General features: G+C 36.0%; 1 protein-coding gene across 15 annotated transcripts in view; it reads right to left on the reverse strand.

The window, feature by feature from the left end:
- Positions 1-21,442, reverse strand: part of EPB41L2 (erythrocyte membrane protein band 4.1 like 2) — a 100,293-nt gene that overhangs the window by 51,874 nt on the left and 26,977 nt on the right. For all 15 annotated transcript variants that reach the window (XM_079325021.1, XM_079325030.1, XM_079325026.1 and 12 more), the window contains exons 3-4: positions 3,878-4,347; positions 2,652-2,864 (exon numbers count right to left, since the gene is read on the reverse strand). In XM_079325021.1, coding sequence (XP_079181147.1) covers positions 2,652-2,864; positions 3,878-4,333 — 669 coding nt within the window. In that variant the 5' untranslated portion in view covers positions 4,334-4,347. The remainder of the gene's footprint in view (positions 1-2,651; positions 2,865-3,877; positions 4,348-21,442) is intronic.

Here is a 21,442-nt window from a genome sequence, read left to right on the forward strand (position 1 = left end):
GCACCTCAATCTATACTAAGCCTGCTTTTTAAAATAAGCGAAAATAGAAGGAAATGAAGAGAAAGGTGTCAGGTTAGTCAACTGGCACATATCATAAAATTCAGTGAGCAGTAAGAAAAGAATTGCTATTTTAGAAACCTAGAGATATTATACCTGAACTCATCTGCCCTTCCAGACAGTATGAAGTCTTGAAGTGCAGGCTTGTAATTGCACAAATGCAGAACAAGCCTAAAAGTTCTCAAACATTTATGGATTTATCTTACTTTAAAAAAAAACTCCACCAAAAAAATCCCACCAAAAACACTAGAGGAAAAACAGGTACTTGGATAACCATGATGAACAGGAGAGATTTTATAGAACTGCTTTTTCCTACAAGCAAAAGTAAGTGAGACTTTTCCATATTGCTAAAAGGACCATACACAAAACTATTAATTTTTAAGAACCTAAGATGGCATTAAAAAAAAAGTGTTTCTTAATGAATGACATTTGCTTTCCCCTCTCTCCAAAAAATTCCCAGGAAGTTCCCCTAACTGCTGGGACATGTCCAATATGGTCAAGCTTGACCTTGAAGCAACGCCAGCAGTTCACTCAGTAGTGGTGGGTGTATTCTATAAGGTCCCATGGGACGTGTCTCTCCAACTCAAATGTCCCCACATGTAACCATAACCTTCCCTTTTTCCACTTCCAAATCACATCTTCAACCTTTTGCCATTAAACATTTACTGATCAGAACATACTCAAGATGGAAGATTAAAATTTTTCTGACTGAAACAGCTTATGTTCCAAGAATAATACATTAATGTTTTGGGTTTTTTTATTTTAAGAAACAATGCATTACGATTAATTCAAGATTTTCTATTTAGATTCTAGCAAATCTAAGGTATACAATAGCTGATCTCAAGTATTAAGTCCTCATATTGATTCATCACTGTTACTAATTAATTGTATAATATACATACTAATTGGCCACAAAACTCAGTATTTAGTTACTGCTGAGAATCCTGATCAGCCTTGATCTGTGTGCTGACAATGAAGCTACTGCATCATGACTTTCTTTCCTTTTATGCCTGTTCCCAGGTATTTTCTTATATAAAGACAAATACAGTAGGAATGAACAATTGGCAAAATTTATCAGAGACTAAATAAATGTTGTTTTGTTTACATATTTTGTTTTCTTTCACACTCCTTTTAATTTATGTGAATACAAATTGATGCAGTTCTACAAGAAAAAAGGAATAGGATTGCAAGTCAAACAGAAAAGTCTGCAATAGTGTATTAGCTCAGATTTTCTTACTGATTATCATAAAGGTTTAGAATGGCTATTAGAAAAAGACAGGATTCTACCAAAATCCACCAAATAACAGTAATGAAAACAAGGTATTTTTCAGTTTTACTTTGTCATTAGTAAGTATATATTTTAAATATAAAGAATCTGGTCTACAATCCACAGTAAGCTGGAAGAGGCATCAGGAATGTGAAAATCATGACAATTGCACCAAACTAAAAGCTGATTTACTAGAAAGTCAACCAAGGTACACTGGGCTTTGACGGGAAAAATTTTGTTTCTTTGTTTTTTAATTCTTGTATCATTTCAGTAACTTTGTAAAAGTTACTGTAAAACCAGTATTTACCCAAACAGTGAATACTGAGGTAAAACTAAAAAAGAGTATCAGAAATCTACTATAATCTTTTGCAGAAAGCACGAACTGAAATTTCAGTGATCAGTTGATACAACTTTCTGAGACTTCAAGTATCTTGATATGGCAGTAGAGCATAAAAAACTCTACATGTATTTAAGAACATGAATTCATTCATAAAATTGCAATCAGCACTGCTCATGTCCTATAAATAATTCAAATGAACATATAAAACAAATTGTTTTTTCACCACCTTTTTCCCTTCTTAAATTAATTTTACTATAGTTCATACAGGAAACTCTTACTGCAAAAATAAGAAAACTTATTTCTTGCCAAATGACTTAACTGAATCATGACAGACTTAAAATACTGCACTTATAAACACAAAATGGTATATTCTTAGATCTGTGGTAAGCCACTACTTCATTTAAATCTCATTTTAGGATGGGGCAAAAGCCCAGGAAGATAAAACTCATGTAGTCTATAATTAAAACAGTGATACCATTCAGATTCAAACATCCTAATTTATGTGGGAAAAAAAAAAATCACAAACCAACAACTACTCCAGGGTTACTACCTTGCAGTTAATTTTTGTGAAAATGTGTAGCTAGAACAGAACTTTAAATATAAATACATGTTTTATAGCTGTAATGGAGTTTTTTCTTTCTGAAGAAAATTTCTTTCAAACTTTAAACTTTTTGAACTTGAAATTTATCTCCAGCTGAGATAACTTTAAAAAAAACAAATGAACTCAAGAAAACTTTATCAGCACATCACACTATCCTCAGGAAAACCTTGATGTTTTAGAAAAATAATCAAGCTTGAGCTGTCAAATAATCAGTTAGTGTACCACAGACAATATTTTTAAGAATAAACTGGTAAATTTTAAAGATGGAATGTTAAACCGAAACATTAACTGACTCCTAGTGACAGCATTAAACACCCAGTATCATGAAAGCAAGCTCTCTTTTCCCTGTAGAAAAAAGCTCTTTGTACAATGACTTGATGCCTTACCTCTAGGTCACAGCTGTATTCCGTGCCATCCAGAAGCATCACCTTACACTGCACAGTTTTGATTTTCTTTGGAGACTTCTGAGGAATGTTATCTGTTTTAATATCAGCTGTCTGCACTTCTTTTGTCTCCCTATTTTCTTTTTCTTCTTGTTTTTCTTCTTTTTTCTCTGCAGCTTCCTCTACTTCTGTTTCTTTACCATCTTCTTTGGAAGGCTATATAAAATACAGTTAAACAAACTTAGAAAGGAGGATAGTTTTAACTTGTTCATTCTTTTTACAAGCTACTAATAAATAAGATAGTAACTATTATTAAAGTTATGCACATACTGGAAACACAATAACCAGCATAAGCATTAAGGTCTTTTTTTAGGGACCAGATATTCTTGCTCTCAAACTAGAGAAGGTGCCTTTTTTCCCCTTTCCTTGAAATGAGGTTCTGTTTATTTAAATACGAGTTACTGGCTTTCTTCCAAAGAGAAACAAATTTGTTAAGAAGCTCCAGGAATTATACTAAACTAAACTCCAGTGTTTATGAAAGCCAAGTGATGCAGAATCACAGAATGGTTGAGGTTGGAAGGCATCTCTTGAGATCTATGCAGCATCCCTAGGGCCACACAGGGCAATTTGCCCAGGACCATATCCAATTGGGTTTTGGATATTTTCATAGGCAAAGTCTCCACAATATCTCTGATCAACCTGTCCCAATGTCTGACTCCCCCCTTTACCACCCTAGGAGGCCTATCATCTGCACCACCACCTGGCTATGTTCCTTACCAAGGAAAGGTCCCATCACCATCAGAGTAAAAAAGATTTTCTTGCGATTTGAAATGTAATTTCATGAGTTTAATTTTAGGTCCCTTGCCTTTTGTCATCTAACTGCACACCACTGAGAAGGGTCTGGCTTCTCTGCACTCCTTTCATTCAGGTTATTAATACACATTGATAAGATTCCCCTTCTTCTCTTCCCCAGGCTGACCAGTGTCAACTGCCTCAGCCCCTCCTCATACAAAATATTCTCTATGTGCCTTTGCCAGCTTAGAATATGAAGTCTGAATGTTAAGAGCTGACATGCAACTTCACAAAAAGCAGGACTGGCACCTAGCAACTGGAATAGCTGTCATTTTTTTCCCCAATATGATCCTAGTAAAGCCTTACATGAATTACATAATTCATTAATCAGGTTTCATTAAAATTACTCCAAAGTATCTGAGCCTTCCCACACGTACCTGTATTTCAGCACTGATGGAGTGTTTTTCTTTGTCATCTGCTTTAGCATTCTCCCGGTTTTCAGCTGCTTCTTCCAAGCTCTTTCTTGGCTGAGCCACCCCCTCCAGTGCCTGGCTTTCACTTTCTTCAACTCCTTGCTCTTCTCCTGTGGCCCTTTTCTTGGGCTCATCTTTGGGCTCTGCCAAGGTGTATGACTTTTGTTTCTTAAGCCAAGGGGGAAGGAAACGAGAAATACCCTTGCTTTCAGGTGAAGATTTTTCCTTCTTCTGGCTATTTGGACTACTTTGGCTAGTTGGTGCTGGGACAGAGGAATCTTGAGCTTCTCCAGACGTTTCCCTGGACTTTTGATCATCCGGAGTCTCTGATGCTTCTTCAGGCTTGTCCTTGGCTTTGTCTGGTCCCAGCTGCTCAGAATCTTTCTTTACTTCAGCCTCTGAACCAACTTCAGTTGTCATTATCACAACTGACACTAAAAGAAGCAACAATAAAAAACAGTTTTGTTATATAGCATCACTACTTCTACAGACTAATTAATTTATGAATTGTAGTAATTCATAGATTCTGGTGCAATATCAAACGTGTTAGGGCTAAAGAATTACTCCTTTTCAAATTGTGAGTTCACAAGTAAGACCAGTAAGCTAAAACTTAATGCTCAGCAGATAAAAGATCTACAGTTTCCTTCTTGACAAAATTTTAAGTGTGCTCACTGAAAGGCATTTGTTTTATTACAGGTACTGCTAACATTATTGGCCAAGATTCCTTCAGAAGTAACTTCAGTTCTCTTTCTACTGAGTTCCTTGGCAGACTCAGAAAATGAATTTTTAGAAGAACCACCATCTTTTTGAGTAAAACTGGTAGGTACAATCCCCTAGTATTTGGTGACACTTATTAACTTAAATTACTGGAAGTGAAAGAGTAAGATTACCTAAGAATAGGACAAAAGGAAGGTGAGCATGATAGTGATTATAAAAACTGGAGAATCATAAGTCGGTGATATTGTTGAAATTACTAATAATGCTGGCGACTGTACATTTTAACTTAAGGTAAGGCTGGGTTCCTAATAAGAAATTCATACCAGTCAACATAAAATCATATATAACTCTTACACTCTCATCACTTCTGCTAATCTTCCTTCACTGAAATTAAAGACAAATCACAATACAGTAACAACAAGATATGCAATAATAACCTTTCAACTTAACATTACTGGTATTTATTGAAAAAAATATTAACTAGAGTAAACAAATATTGTTATCTGTGTGGCACTGTATTGTGCTGCATTGCTTAAAAAGTGTAGCATAATTACTATTTTTCAATTTATTGAAATGAGCCAACAAAAATAAATATACAAGGGTCCAACAAAAGTTTATAACGGCTAGATTTCATTATTTGTCATTGGTATTTACTTACAGTCTTCTGAAAACAATTAATTAAATTGATGGTCTGTTTTTCTGGCCCAAAGTTTAGCAAGTTAGCTACAAACACATTTATATTTTTATAACATGGGAACCCTCTCCACTATGATTATCTTCACTGCATGCCACTAGAGGCAGGAGGCTCTTAGGTTCAGGACTCTGAACTCAGCTCCTACCTGCCCAAAAAGAGTCAAGAAGGTTATCTAGCTCAGGCTTGATGCAATTAACTTGCACAGCACTTTAAAGTGCATTTGAAGCCTGTTGAGAACTAGATTGGATCACAAGGCAGCAGCAACACTTTTCCTCCAGGTTTCCAAAGCACATCCATAGGCAATCAAAAATAGTTAAACTAACCCATTCCCCAATATGAAAAAACAAAAAATTAAAGCTCAGAGAGGCCTAAATGTACAAGAGAAGCCATTCTGGCCAAAGAAATGAGCAATACTGAGCCAAAAGAAACATCATCTTGACAGTTATCTTACTAAGAAGCCTAGACATAGGAGCCTTGAACTACCTACAGGCAAATACACATTAATATCTTGAGACCAAAGTAGCTGCAGTGTGTGAGGGTTTTTTGTTCATCACTTAACACTTCACTATCTAAAATCAAAGCATTCCCCAATGGGGAATTTAATTATAAGTAAGTACCTTTACTGCTACACTAGAGACTTCTGAATACATTTCAAGCTTAAATATTACAGTTATGTAGCCGCTTCTACCACTTTTTATAAAACCCTTCAAGTTTCAATACTACTAAAGAAGCAGGTTGTGATAGAGTATTAAGCATCATGTAAGCACTATTTATCTCAGAGGTAACAGGCCTTTCAAAGCCAGGTTTCCATTTGACTGTTGAGATTAAAGAATTTGCTATTAAAGCCATATCTTGGCTAAGTATGCTAGTTTTCAAGCTGATACTAATCAAATCACATTTTGCTATCACCTTTGTATCTTAAACAGAAATGCTCCTGTTCTTTCCAAGTGGTAGGTATCTTATTAACATAATAATGTAAAACTTTATTATCAAAAAGAAAAATGAACAAAAAAACCAAACTCAAATTTCCCCGAGAAAAATTGAAACTTCTTCTGTTTAGAGAGTATCAGACCACACAGCTTAATAAATTCATAAGGGAGGTTTCATACTTAACAGAGATGGTGGTGATTTTTTTAATACATCTCTAAGAAAGAACCGATTTTTTCTCAGAAAGTAGAAAAAACAGTTTTATAAGACTTGATATACAAATCTTCAAAAAAGTTAAAGGGAAGCCCCTATATTTCTTGCACTTTTTGGTTTTACTTTTCAAAATATGCAGAAATGCATGAAATACATGTACAAACTAATAAAAATTTGCCATGTACCGCTCTCAAAATTAATATCACAATTTGATTATACAGTCAAAAAAGGAGACATCTCATAAAATTCCTTAGAACTAAGCAAAATAAGTTACCCTGTAAACACATCCCTATGATATTGTTCTAACAGTAAAAGAAACTGAGGAAACCATGTCACACACGATTCAGTCATGATTACATTTAGAGACAACAGCAGTGGGTGGTACAAACTTGCTCAATGTCAAACAAGAAAGGTTTTGCATCTCCTAGTGTCCTGGCTTTCATAATCAAAGTTGCAATTACAAGGAGAATTTGGCTTTATACTGCAGAAACAAGGGGAAATTGTTACAGCCCCTGTCTGAGGAGGTCTGTCAATGTCCACTTAATGCCTTTATTTAATGCCCACAGCAGGAGGGATTTCTTTCATGAGCTCAATTTCCCATAAGCTTGCAACTTCAGTGCTTTTCAGGGTGGGGAGGGGAGAGAAGAGGAATAGACAGGAGAACCCTACAAAAGGAAGCACACCTCTTTGCTGAGCCTGTATATTTCTTTATATTCCCAGTAGTCTCTGAATTAACTGTGAAGAGGTGGATGAGTTAACTAAACAAGGTCACTGACCAAGAGTGTAAGTTATAGTCTTCCCAAAATGCCTGCCTTCTCTACCACATTAGCTTGATACATTTCTTTTTTCCCGAGTTGCATGTTGGTACAAGACTTATCTATCCCTTGAGAAACACAATTTGGTCTCACACTCCCTATCTCAATGCTCTGTTAGATCTTCCAGTTTTGTAGTTCACAGAAAAAACAGAGATATGGAGGGACAAATCACTGGAGCTCTGCCATCAGCCTATTCTTGCAGTTTGTAAAGCCTTAGATGTTACCTTCACTACAGTCCAGCCATCAAGAAACCTGGTTTTTTGAAAGTGGCTTTTTCCTGATTCCCTCCTGCCCTGATAGGGAAGACCTCACATGATCTCACACAGCTCTGGTGTAACAGCCAAGAGCAAATGGAATGGTGTGCCAGAAAGCAAATGGAAACAAGCAGCAGACAGCATTTGTCTCAGAAGTGATACTGGGAAGAAATAAATCAAATCAGATTGCAAATTTAGAATTCTCAGCTTTAACTGCCTGTTTTCTTGCTTTTCTGTCTTCAAGTTCTCATTTATTCTTACTACATAGCATGAGCATACTAAATATTGTTGCCCCTATAATCTTTTGTAAGCTCTGTAACAACTGCAGCAGGATAGGGTTCTCCTTATCTCACCTCTTTTGTATTGCAAGGTAACACTAAATCTGTGTTTCATTTTGAATTGAGAAAGGAGAAAAACAATTTTGCAGCCAGAGCAGACTAAAGAGAAGGAACCTTAGGGTGATGCCCAAATAAAGAATTACCAATGTCTGAACAGCGAAAAGAAAAACCTTGGTAAATTTTGCAAATGACATTAAGTCCATCACATTAAACCACAAGTGATAACACCTATCTGTGTCTTTTCTAATCCTCCCAAAAACTTGGCTCATGCCGACTGAATGACTACCCAAACTGCAAGGATGAAGGTGGGGGTGGGATGGCAAAAAGTGTAAAACACAATTTCTGAAGAGAAGGTGAGTTTGTTAAAACCAATCCCACTTTCACATGGAATAGATGATCTGTCTCGTTTATAACTCTACCAACTTTCCCAAGCAAAGGTGCTGACCAGGAAGCAACTGAAGACAACAAATATTCTCACTACTCTCTGTTCATCCTTCCTTCTCTTTTTATTGCACTGAGAAGAAACTTAGTGCTGGCCTGAGCTCACAGCTGAAAGCAGAAAAGGATATTACATTCTTTTCTTACACTCTTTCCTCTCAGGAGTATAGATCAGTCAGCTGGTTGATACCTTTTTTCCAGTTTCTAGCATAAATTCTTGAAATGTGGTTTTCTGACCAAATGGATTCCTGCCACCACAGAAAAAAGCTCAAAGATCACAGACAATATTAAAACCAACTGCAGTAAAATGAAGTTTTCTTTGATGATGTGTATTTTAATTCACTGCTTATGTTCAGTATTTCTTATTTAACAGCACAGAGGAACAAGTACAAATCCTTTTTCCACACATTTCAGGATCTCATTTTACCTATTTTTTGGGCATATAAGTAGAAAATGCAGTCCTAAAGTTGTTTCTTCTTTATTCAGTTTGTCACTGAAATTCACAGCAAAATCAAGAAGTAAAAATTGCTTTGATAGTTTTATCTCCATCAGTCTACTAGGATTCACAAAGAAACCATCATGTCATAGAAGCAAAAGGAAAAAAAAAAAAATCAACCTACTTCTACAGAAATAAATTACAGCTCAGTGCACTAAAAGCCAATGTGTGTCTGTGCAAGTCATGTAATTTTCTGGATCACCACAGTTTTAATAATTTGTTTTTTAAATCACTACCTTTATAAATATTCCAAATATTTATTTCACATGGACTACACATAAAAAAATCCAAAAAGATATCTAAGAAAATTTGAAATAACACTCCAAAAAATATGCATGAAAATCTGAAACAAGGTCATATGTATTTCAACTGCCTAAAACAAAGCAAAAAAAGCTCCCAAATGGAGTTGTTTATTTCTTGTCATATTATTGATCTGAAGCTCAGCAGAAGCCTGATCTGCATTTCACAGTCGGTTAGGACACATCATTCACGCTTGCTGCTTCCAACATGTAAGATTTGTTTATATAAAAGCTATAAAGAAGTAAAATCCCAGCCAGAACAGCTATTCATATTTCAGAGTGTAAAAGAATCTGGTTTAAATAGTAGGTAATATCTGAGGAACTTGGTACTGAAACTAGATTTTTTCAAAAACATAAATCAGTTCTTTTCTGTAGAGAACAATAATTTATATTTCAAATTTGACTGAAAGTAGTAACAAAATAACTTTATTTTAGATTTCTGCTAATTTTAAAACTTGTATTTTATCATTGGTGGGTAAACAACAAAAGTCATGGTATACCATGGTTCTCTCATGGATGCATTGTTTTGCTGAAGGTGCAAATATAACCTGCACACATTCTACTAGCAAAGAAAAAAGCAAATCCAATTTCTCCTTTTAGTCAATATTTAAGTGGATTACTACAATTGAAAAGACATGCAGTGCTCAGAACATCAAGGAATAAATTCTACTAAAGAATGAAGTTTCCAATTTTGAAATCCTTAAGAAAGCAAAAAGATCTCTGAAGTTGGCTGAGATCCATCTGCAACATTCACATCATACAGTTTCCAATGAAATATTGTTCTGCAATCAAATATCAACCCAAAACCACCACAGTTCTCCCATAGGAACTTGCATCCTTCTCTGTATGTATAAATACACAGAAGTGTTTATACACACAAAGGTACTTTGAAAGCTGAATTTAATAATTTGGATTACATTCATTTTAAGCACATTCCTAAAACAAAATAGATCATACAAAAGTCAAAGATCAAGTTTAGCAAACTCCAACAGAAAAGGCAGAGGAAATTAGTACGTTTTATACATATAAAATCCAATCAGCTATTCTTAAATGACTAATTGAAGACGATATCTAGCAATTGAACCAAAACCCAAGTATTTACACACTGAACATGACAAGGACTGTTCCAGACTGCTCCTTCCCTGATGATCACTGTGCACAAAAATCAAGGTTGACTGCGGAGGCTGAAGAGACAGACTGCAGACTCGGCTTTTTTGTGAGTCTCTGCAGTAGCCACAGGGCACAAGCCTGTCAGAGTCCATTGGTTTCCCAGGCTGTGACAAGACCACCAGAGCTGGGGCCTGGATGGGTTTCTTGCTGTCATGGCTCTTCACTGCAGGCTTAAAATGCAACACATTGAAAAACAGGCTGCCAAGAACAATCCTATGTCATATACAGCCAAAAAAAAAACCCCAAATTCCTTATTTTAAAGCTTCACTGTTCATGGAGGGAGCTTAAGTAATAATTCAGGTGAGTAGACAACTAAATCTGTATTGATTCAGACTTTTGCCTTTGTAATAATATCTCCTAGCACAAATTTCTCCTAAATGTAAACCCATAAAAGAATTGCCCTTTCTCCTTATGATTCTGCTTCAGCTCCCTCCTAAACTGGGAGCTTATTCTCAAGGAGGTAACCAGGTGAGTAAATGACATTGCCAGTCTGTGTATTGGTCAGCAGATGGTGCCATAATAGCTCTGAAAGTCAGCAGCACGTTTCAAAGGCCAAACTTAAACAGCAACAATGCCCCAATTTCAAGTGCCATTCCCTGATTATGACAAGTGATGGAATGCTTTCATAGAAGTATTAACACAACATATTTCAATAAATATAACTTCAGAGCCAGTGAACCATGACTCCATGACCATATAAATTAGTTACACATGTACATGAACACGTGTGTGTCTAAACACATACACATATTCACATAACATCTAAGCTTAGATGATCTCCAAGAGTAGAAATGGCACACAGTGGTGTCCTCCCTAAGAATCCTATGCCTATCAAATCTAGTTTCCAGGGAATTACTTGTATGTCACAGCAGCTAGTAGCACCTGAACTAATAGAAACTATACACATAAACATCATTTTATCTAGATAATGAAGTCACTATACAAAATAATAGGTATTTTATTAGCCTTCATGTTTATATCCATGCCATCATACACTTGAGAACCTGCAAACAGGAGTATTTCCCTCCCAAACACATTCTTCTCTTATTTAAATATTGAAATTTCTAGAAGTCATTTTTATACTGTGAGAAAATTATTGCAGTTGTGTAACCATTCATTGCATGCATAGAACACAGACAACTCATCATAAAAACACTGGCAAGTTCCTACATAGGATGGTGAGAATTTATAAGGTAGTTCTGAAACAACATAAGACAAGTACTATTGTAATTCTGAAGATTGCTGTGCAGACAAAGAAAAGAATCAAGGATATAGACAGCAAATTGAATGTGACAGAAAAAACTACTTCTATCTAAAATTGCAGTGAGTATCTGTAGTTTAGATAAAATATTTTCACAATAAAACTATTACGCTGACAAATTTCTGTAAAACAACTCTGGGGAAGTCACCTCTACTCTTTGTAGACTCAAATTACATCCTCAAACATTACTATTTCTTGAAATCTCTTTTCCTGTTAAAGCAGCACAATACATACCTATTACTTATCACCCAAGTGCCTCAACTTTTCATAAAACACCTGCTGCAGGCCATATCCATTTTGCCTGGTAAATAACTTGGTTACTGAAATCTATACACAATTTTAAAGGCTTAGTTTTAATGGATAAGTCAGTTGAAGAACTCCCAAAAGGAGAGATAATACTATATGGCATGAAAACCAGTGAGAATTCTTTAAAAGCTGTTTTGTTAAAATGTATCTCCTGACACTGTGCAGCAGTCTAAAAATGTGTAATAAATCAAAGAAAATAATGTTGGAAAGTGCTGTTTTCCAAACTAAATGAAATTCAATGAAAACTGCATCACCTTTGTAACAACAGCCATAGAACATGTAAAACTCAACCCCAAGGTTTTCAAGAAACTCAGAACGTAAATACTAAGATGCAGCCAAGTTGCAATGGTCACACTGGAAACTGAGATCACATTTAAGCAAATATACATCCTGCAGCTGTCTTGGTGCTATTCTCTGCCATACCCAGAGATAACAGAAATCTGTTCCTTCTGTATTTTTAATCTACAAATATGCTGCTGTATCAAGGCAAAAAAAAAAAAAAAAGTCTCAAACAGCAAACTTATTTAAATCAAGAAAAATTGTCTTTGCCAGAGTACATATGCACAAATATAATCTGTTTATCAAGATAGCTTTGTGTTCTTCCCTAGCACTGAAAAAAATGTTGTAATCTGATGAGAATCCAACAGTCGTTTTGAAAAGCTGTATTGAACAAGTGACCCCACCCAGGCCCTAACACTGCTAGAGAAGGACATGTTCAAGTGGAAAAACGGGATTTAGTTCCAAATTCATTCCAGCAGACAGAAAATGAACATGGGTCAAGAGACAGCTCTGTTTTCCTGTTATCTGTCCAACAAACTAAGAACAACACAGATTTTGAGAAAAATCTCTGCCTTGTTTTTAAAATCAACTTTGCAATTTTACAGTGGGTTTTGGCTGTTCACATCAAACCCTCATGATAACCACAATTTTAGAGATTAAAACCAGCAGTGAGTATTTGTTTGTTCCAAGCAATGCTGTCCCTCCAATCTCCACTCCTATTCTTCCACTCTGTCCCACCTTGCCAAATGGCTGGTTCTATGACAGTCACACAATTCCACTGAAGCACAGGCAAACATTTAAGTTTTTCCAGTTCTTAATAAAGAAGCTGTAGGGGGTGGGGGCAGACAATGACAACCCCATTTGGGTTCTGTAAATTATTTGCTCTGATTTGGAGGTGATTGATTTGTAAATGCCACAATAAAAAACTCCATTTCCAACTATCATTCTTTCTATTTATAATGTATTGGCAAGATTAAAAACATGTTCTTTTTATACTGAACATTATGTTCACTCTTGCATGCACTATGCTTACAAGGCACTTACAATAACATAGTTAATCAAAACACTTGCCAACTTGGTGAAAAATTATCTACTGGTATCTGAGAATTTTTTGTACTGCAAACTGGAAGGCCCCAGTGTAATAAAGTTCCTGAATGGCGGATTCCAGATGCACATCATTGTTTTGAAAAGTATCCATTTCCTCTTCAGTGGAAGTCATATAGAGAATTATTACCCTCTCACATGTTCAGGAAGTGTACAACAGCATGCAAAAAGAGAAATCTGTGCAACACCAGGATTCAATGTCAGGGAAAGAAAAAAAAAGAGAAGCGACCAGTCTGTGTTTTCAGTAGTGAGAGACCAGTACACACATTTAATAGTAATTTTCATAAGCAGATACAACCATTACATTTTTTTCACAAGCGCATCAAGGCTGAATGGCATACAGATGTGGACACTACTGAGATCACATTCAAAATGCCTGCTAGCTTTTTATTTCAGCTCATCCAACCTAGGAACCATAGCCAAAACACAACTGACAAATGCATTAAGACAGTTTGCTCTGGCATGCACAAGACTAGAGCTCAATCGACAAATGTTTACAAAGCTTTAGGGTCTAAACATAACCACGAAAGTGACTTCTTTGGCAGCAACATCAGTTCTATATTTCCACTCTAAAGGGCATTTCATTTTTGCTATTGCCAAATAGAAGCACCACAGAGGACACAGTCCTGTAAGGCAAGCCACTTGAACAATACTGGTAGATGTTTGCCAGTATTGAGGGAAACAGAGTTGGAAAAAGTGACAATAAATTCTTAAAGCATTTTATGCAGGTGACAGGAGAATCATATCCTGCCACAATTCTTTTTATAGTGCCTGTTTTCCTGAATCAGGATTCAAGTTGTAATACAGAAATTGATACTGTCACACCTTCCACCAATAATAAATTCAGTTTCAAATACTTTATTAAATTACATGTCTGGCAATTAATCTTAAACAAGCTTAGTCCAAATTCCAAGTAAGTGCCATGTCTCAAGGTATATGGTTAAGTATTTTTGGACTTCTGCTAGAAAGCTGCAGCTGTGTCCTTGCTGGGTAAGTTGTTACCAGTATGTGAAATATTTGTTGAAGAACCTGTGGAGAGCTTAATGCACACACAAGTAAGCAAACCCAGGTCATTAATTGTGTAACATAATTTACGAACAAAATCCCAAACCAAACCAATTAAAATTAAAAGTACAATAGTTTAAACTATTAGGATAATTCTCAGCTCCTGATGCAATGAATAAAAGCTATCCAATATTCCCTGACTGTTCTTCCACATTCCCTAAACCTCAGAGGTTAGCCACCTGACAGGCTGTGTTTGGTATTTTAGTTTTTATGTTTGCAGCTAGCACAAGCTAACTGAGTCTTTCATGTGCTACTGGAACAGAAATATTCCCTTGAAAAAGCAGAACCAATTTGCTCAGTGCTTCTCACCTACTCAAAATAATTACAATGCACATCAAATGATACATGTAAAGCACAACACTACAAACTATTTCCTACACACTTATGTTTACTGCATATATAAGTACTGGAACTAGAGATAACATTGCTCTTCTAAAAAGTATGTATCTCTTGCTCCTGTGGGAGGTTAGCTCTGCCAATCCCAAGCAACAAAAAGCAGTGGAGATGCCTCTTAGCTGAGCAAATAAAACTGGCAGCCAAAACTTCATCACTCCCATGGGCTCTTCTGAATGCTGGTATTTGATTAGAAGAGTGGAAATATGAGCAACTTTCTAAAAGTTTCCTACTTTTCATGGCAGTGGCTTCACAAGTAACAACACTGCAACACCTCTGGGTGAGAAAGTGAAAGGACCCTAGTTCATTTCTGAACCTAGAGGTCAGAAACAAGTTTAATTGAGAAAAAGGGCATAAGACAATGCTAATAATGCTGGTTTTGTGCCTAGACTTCAGCACTTAACATGTTTATTAGTCATCTAAGTGCTTTAGCCGTTTTGTGCTTTTTGGAAGGATATTCCCAGCATGAAAGACTGTAATATAAAACAGATAACAGGATATGCATGAAAGTCCCAAGGGAGTAACTATTTAGACAAAGTTTTCTTTGGAGAGTTAGGGAATGACAATAGATAAGAAAGATTTAAAAGAATAATTCATTTGTGAACACTAAGAACAAGGTGGGGAGGAGTATTTGGAACTGTCCTGTAGACAAGGAAAAAAGAATGCTGTTCTGCCAAACCACAAATTTAATTACACTCCCATATAAATAAGAATATACATCACAAACTGCAGTTTACCAAAGCAGCCTCACCCATTGCAGAAAAGCCTTTTAATGTCCACATACCAATGGGGATGGTGTGTTGTCACTGTAAGCTTTCAGGCCAAGCAGAGGCTTTATTCTGCCTTCTCGGCAATACTTTCAGTTCTCATTCTGTACGCGCAGAAAAGTTTCAAAGCTTTGAAACAGTCCTAAGAAAACACAGCTCCAAGATGACAGTAATTTATCATCTTACAATTTTATTAACAAAAACACGTACAGCATGATATCATGAACTCTGCACTGAAAAGGCTTTGAGTGGCACTCCCAGTCTGCATTGGCTTAGGGGTTTCTTGCTTCCTTTTGAGCTCATCAGTTTACGTGCTGACTGAAGAAATGCTTGAAAGCATATTTACCCAGCTGTTCTATATTGGTATGCTTCTTAGGCATTTAATGTCAAATCCAAAATCATGTTTGAACTCAGAGTCATTGATTTCCTTTGCCCCATCTAGATATTTAAAATCCTAAGTACTTTGAAATATAAACCAATGAGAAAATTAAAAATTATGAAGTCTACAGAGAAAACTAATTCCAGTATTTTTTTGACCATGGTATACAACTGTGTTTTTTTGCAAGATCATATTCCTGCGTGTGTGGAAGCAATAGAGAGCATACATCAACCAAAAGGACAAGAGTCACAGTCCTGTTAAAAATGACATCACGGTCTTTCACAAATGAGGAGTACTTGATTAGTTTTCAAAGTGAGATGTCAGAGATCAAGAACTGGAGATCTGGTCTGGATGAAGTCTGAGGTATGCTAGTCTCAGAATTCTGCCTAAACATACGAACCTCAACAAAACTGCGTGAAAACTTCTTGCACTCAGAAAATGTGTGTATTTGGCCGGGAGTAATACATCCATGTGACAGACTTGAGTTTGTATGAGAGTATGAATACCATGCAAATTAACATCTAAGAAATTCACTAAAAAGTAGATACGAAAACTCGCTAAAAGGGAAGGACTGACACTATAGCCCCCAACTTTTTCTTGCTCTCTTTCTTTTACAAAGACAGAACACAGAAAAAGCAAGCTATCAATGAATCAAAGTAGACACCACTGGAGAGAAAGTCAGGAGCAAAAAAAAAAAAAATAAAAAAAAACAAAGGGTGGGGGAGGGAAGGAAAAAACAGGAAACAGACGCTGAAGACAAAACAGGAAAGAAGGTCATGATTTGTCTAATAGCCAAAAAGCTGCAGTGAGGCCAGAGAAGGGGCAGGGTAGGAAGACACCAGAATTCCAGTACAGGCTAAGTTATATCATAGATGCTACTGGTCAGCCTACAAGATCTCCAAGCACTGGTCCTTCAAGAGCTAGGCTGCAGGGGATCCATCATCTATATACACATCACTTTTAAGGCTCTTCCAGAGTAGTTTCTTCACTTTTGTACATTCATTTTGGTGACAAGTCTCAAGACTTGCTCCTCTGTTGTAAAATTTAAACAAGAGTACTCCTCCTGCTGCACTTGTAATTATTTCATGCATTTGTTGTTAAGCAGCAAATGCTTGCTTTGGATTGCCTAAAGAACTTAGTGGAAAATTGCACTTCCTGGAAAAACTATGTTACTGTATCTCCAAATCCATAAAATAATAGAATTTTGATTAGTTCACTTCCATTTTTCTGGCTTATCCATATGCCCTTAAGTTGCATTAAACACCAAGTTTAGAGGCATGCTATCACAACAATTCAGCTACATCTTTGGCTCTCCAGTTCCTACAGAGTAAGCCTCTTTCTGGTTTCAAAACAAATCATGAATTTTATCTCATTTACTTTCTGTTGAAGAACTCCAAGACCAAACACCTGTGTAAAATATCAATCTGAAGATGAGCTATATGCTTTGCAGCAGTTATAAAACTGACCCATCTAAATAGTTCACATTTTAGCAAGAAAAAATTTTAGAGACAAACTTGAGCACTATGAGGAGAAAGTGATACACGAGGCATGCTAAGACAATAGCACAACCAAAACAAAAATAGTTCTCAAGGCCTCTGTTCTTAAACAGTGACATCAGGTGCTTGTAATAGTTTCATAAACAAAATCAATGCCTTTCACTTATTTGCAGTTGAAACTCAGGTCACTTCTGTCCAAAAATATAAGGGTGATGGTCCAGAAAGGAAGCTTAGTTTTCCTTAGACAAAAGCAATCTTCCTAACTTCACATAGAAGAGAAAAGGTGGAGACAAGTCTTTCTGATCAGTTTACATTATGAGGTCATCTAAACATGTACAAAAATTGCATTACATGTACAGATTTTCAGAACTGGTTTATGTGGGAGTTACGAAAGCTACAAAAAGTTACGAAACTAACTTTTTTACTTTTAAATTTATAAACAAGAATAGAAGCATTCCCAGCTAAATGTCTACTGAAGACTATCACACATAAAAGTTTGTGCACATCAAGAGATACAATGTTTTAATGTTGACTATTCCAAGCTAATTCATGCTGTATGACATCACTGAAAATCTGAAGTCCAATTCAAGTCTGGAGGAAAAAGGCAATATTAACTATACATTCCAATTCAAGAGAATTGGATTTCACCACATCTACATATGATATGAACCAAATCCTCATCAGGTGAAGAATTTTGCGTTGGCAGATTCCTCCTACGAGGTACTGCTGTCATCACATGATTCCTGGCAACTTCATTAATCACCACGACCACATTTGCACAGAAATAACTCAATACTTGAAGTAAAATGAATATGCAGTCTTCTTTCCGCACAGAGTAACTGCAGCATTTCTCATGCCAATTAAAACAATGTTTCTTTGTCTTCTTTAACAAAGGAGAATCCATTTTAGGCTGCACATGTCTACAGAATACACTGTAACACTTGATATAAAAATTTTAAATATTAAACTTACTGGAAAAGGGAAATAGAGAATGAAACTGAGGGCATTCCTTTTAAGATATACAGTTAAGTAATACGGCACATTTGGTGTGACTTCCAAGTAAGAGTTTCAATTTGTTAAAGATTTTTTTTTGTCCCACAAAGATTATGTGAAATATACAAAGTATTGTACAATTCACATAAAATGGAAAGTATGCTAAACTACCCAAAAATATTTCAACTAAGTTATTTATATAATTCTTATGCTGAAAATGTATTACCAGCTTGTGTTATTCAATACTAAGATTAATATTTAAGCCTTTTAAATATATTCAGTCATATGACCAAGAAACATCTAGATAAAAACAGTGAAGAAAGAACTATGTTGGAGCACATGGTTCCATAATCTTGTAATGGGAAACAGATCCCCTAAAATTCCCATGACAAAGCAACAAGACTGTTTTCAGATATGATATGTGGGCTTCATCATTTGTAACATGCTGAAGCCCTTCTTACTTCATATTATTTTCACATATAAGCATCTCTTTCATCCTCTTTTCTTCTCCCTCCCCTCTAGTACCTTCACTTAATCTTACTTGCTTTTTTTAGAATCTTCCTGATTATCAACTAAGTACTATGTCTTCCACTCCTAATTCCATCACCATTGCTAGAAAGCCAGAGTGCCAAACTGTGTCAAGAGCCTGGCTTATATCCAGATAGTTTAATGCCTCACCTGAACAAAAATAAACAATATCATATGCAAGATGGCTTTTTCTTGCAAACCTTTCCCACAGAAGAACAAGCAAAATAAGTTGTTCACAAAATTATGTGAATCGTATTTGCCAACTGATCAAAACAAAAAAAAATTCAAATGTATTACTTAAAAGCCATTCATCAAGTACTGACAAATTAAGCCACAGGTAAATACATAATATGAATGAAACAGTTTCAGAAATAAAGAATGCTTTACTGCAGCTAATTTTTTAATGAGAGCTATACTACTATATAGTATAGGGATTTTCTTTCTGCCCAAAGCAACTGGAATCCAGTTCAGCCAACATACCATAAAGATGTCCTGGGAGGTTATAAAGATACAATTTTTCTTCTTCTGTGCAACACAAAATACATTCCAGTGAGCGTTTTCAACATCCCAAATAATTGGGGAAGTGACAGAAATACTCTTTAAACAAAGCAGCAATAAAACCTGATAATATTACAAATCATCAGATTTTTCTGTTCACATCTCCCAAAGCACCTTACTCTGAAAAGCATGGATTGATCATGTTCCTGATCCATAGCCTAAGAAGACCTTCACACTCCCTACCTGAAGGGATTACAGGTATCAAAAGCGAACAGTAGATTTCCTTTCGTATGGAATCTCTTCCAGAACAGCCCCTAAATAATGGAGATGAAAGTGGCAGACCTGAACAGTTCTGATTCTGCCTGACAAAAACTGCAAGGCAAAGCCTGTGTAGAAGAAAAGGATTGTATGCTCTGTTGACGTTGTCAGCGACCTCCTTTAAACTGTCATGGCTGGGATGAATAGCCTAAATCACCAATCCATTTTGTGACTGCTCAATCTGAGCCGGGCTTTAAGCGCGTGCTGTGCTGCACAGCCTGTGTTAATCCCAGTACGCGTTAAGATACACGGAGAGACGCAATCTGCCCGCCAGACAAGGAAGAGCCCTTGTCCTCACTCTAAAGGAGGACTCTGGTTATTTAAGGAGTACATTTTCCAGTTCAAAGAACAAATATAAAGTTCTAGCAAAAATATATATTCTTCACTACGCAGCTTGGAGCGGGTTTTACAGCTTGCAGTCCTCCTGCAGAGGTGGCAGAAACGTCACAGTCTTTTTCTTCTCTCAATTTTGACCATGACACTACTTTGAGAATTGGCTTGAACTAATCCGTAGTAATCCTTTGGTATATGAAAATAAATACATCCTTGAGTAAATGAAAATAAACCCAGCAGGAACAAAAATCAATTATCAAAAGAAAAACTGTAAGAGGGAAAGATGCCATTTGTCTTTTCATTAATTCCTAGAGTTATGGGCCTGCCGAAAAAGTAAGAATACTGAAGTTTCTTGGAAGCTGTGCAATATTTCTTCTACTTAGTGTTTAATCCCTTCAGGAAACACAGCAAGAATAAAAGGAATGCAAACAAATTTTAAGAGCTCTGTTACAGCAAGTTTTTCTTCTTCTAGCTCTGAGCACTTTGATAATGATCCAAGAAAAGTTTTTAACATTTAAAAATTAGGTTCCTAAAAAAAGCTAACATTTATAAAAGGCTTTTAGAGAAAAAAATAGGCTGTTTTGTAAAGAAATTTATATTGCTGTGTTTTAAAAATTATTTCACATGAATATCCAAGGTATTTTGCTACTTCAGGATCAAAAGTCCTCCAAGAAAAATTTTCATACAAAATCTGCAGCTGAATAGCATAAAACCAAAATGAACAACTTTGTCCACAACTGTGTATGGCAGTTCCACCTTGCCAAAATAGTTCAAACAAATTACTTCGTTTGTATTGGACCTGTGTAACTACTCAATGAATTTAAGACTGAACATTAGCAACCCTTTATTTTAAGCTTGCATTTTCTTGATCTCTCACTAGCAATTAAGATTTTTTGGTGGTTTTTTGCAAGTGAAATAGTTACAGCTAAATGAATCAACAATCTAGCTGGCTTAGTGCTCTGCACAGTGCAGAGGGACCACCGAGATTAATCCATCTCTACTGGCAATATGCAATACAATTTGAATTTTCCCCAACACAAATACTAAACTAGATTTTTAAACTACCAGATCTATCAATAACATTATACATGATACATGGCCAAAAGGGTTAGGTGAGTGTTCCTCTCCTTACTGTAATCCCTTCTCCATTTGTGAAACCTCAGTACTGTAAGATAATGATTCCAACACAGCCCTACACAAGGCTGGTGGCCTCTCTGTGCCAAGCACTTTGCTGGAGTACCACACAACCCCCACTTCTCAAAACATAAGAAAGGCAAGATGCTGGGCAGCACAGATCAAAAGAGCTCCAGAAGTTTAAGGTGATTAACAGTAATTCTTAATGAAGTCTCTAAATATGCTTGACTTACTGAATATTCTGTATCACATTACTTATGAATAAAATTGATATTACTGTAAGAGTAAGGAAAGCATGTTGTAAGCACACATAT

The sequence above is a fragment of the Erithacus rubecula genome, assembly GCF_903797595.1.
Source record: "Erithacus rubecula genome assembly, chromosome: 2".
NCBI classification, from domain to species: Eukaryota; Metazoa; Chordata; class Aves; order Passeriformes; family Muscicapidae; genus Erithacus; species Erithacus rubecula.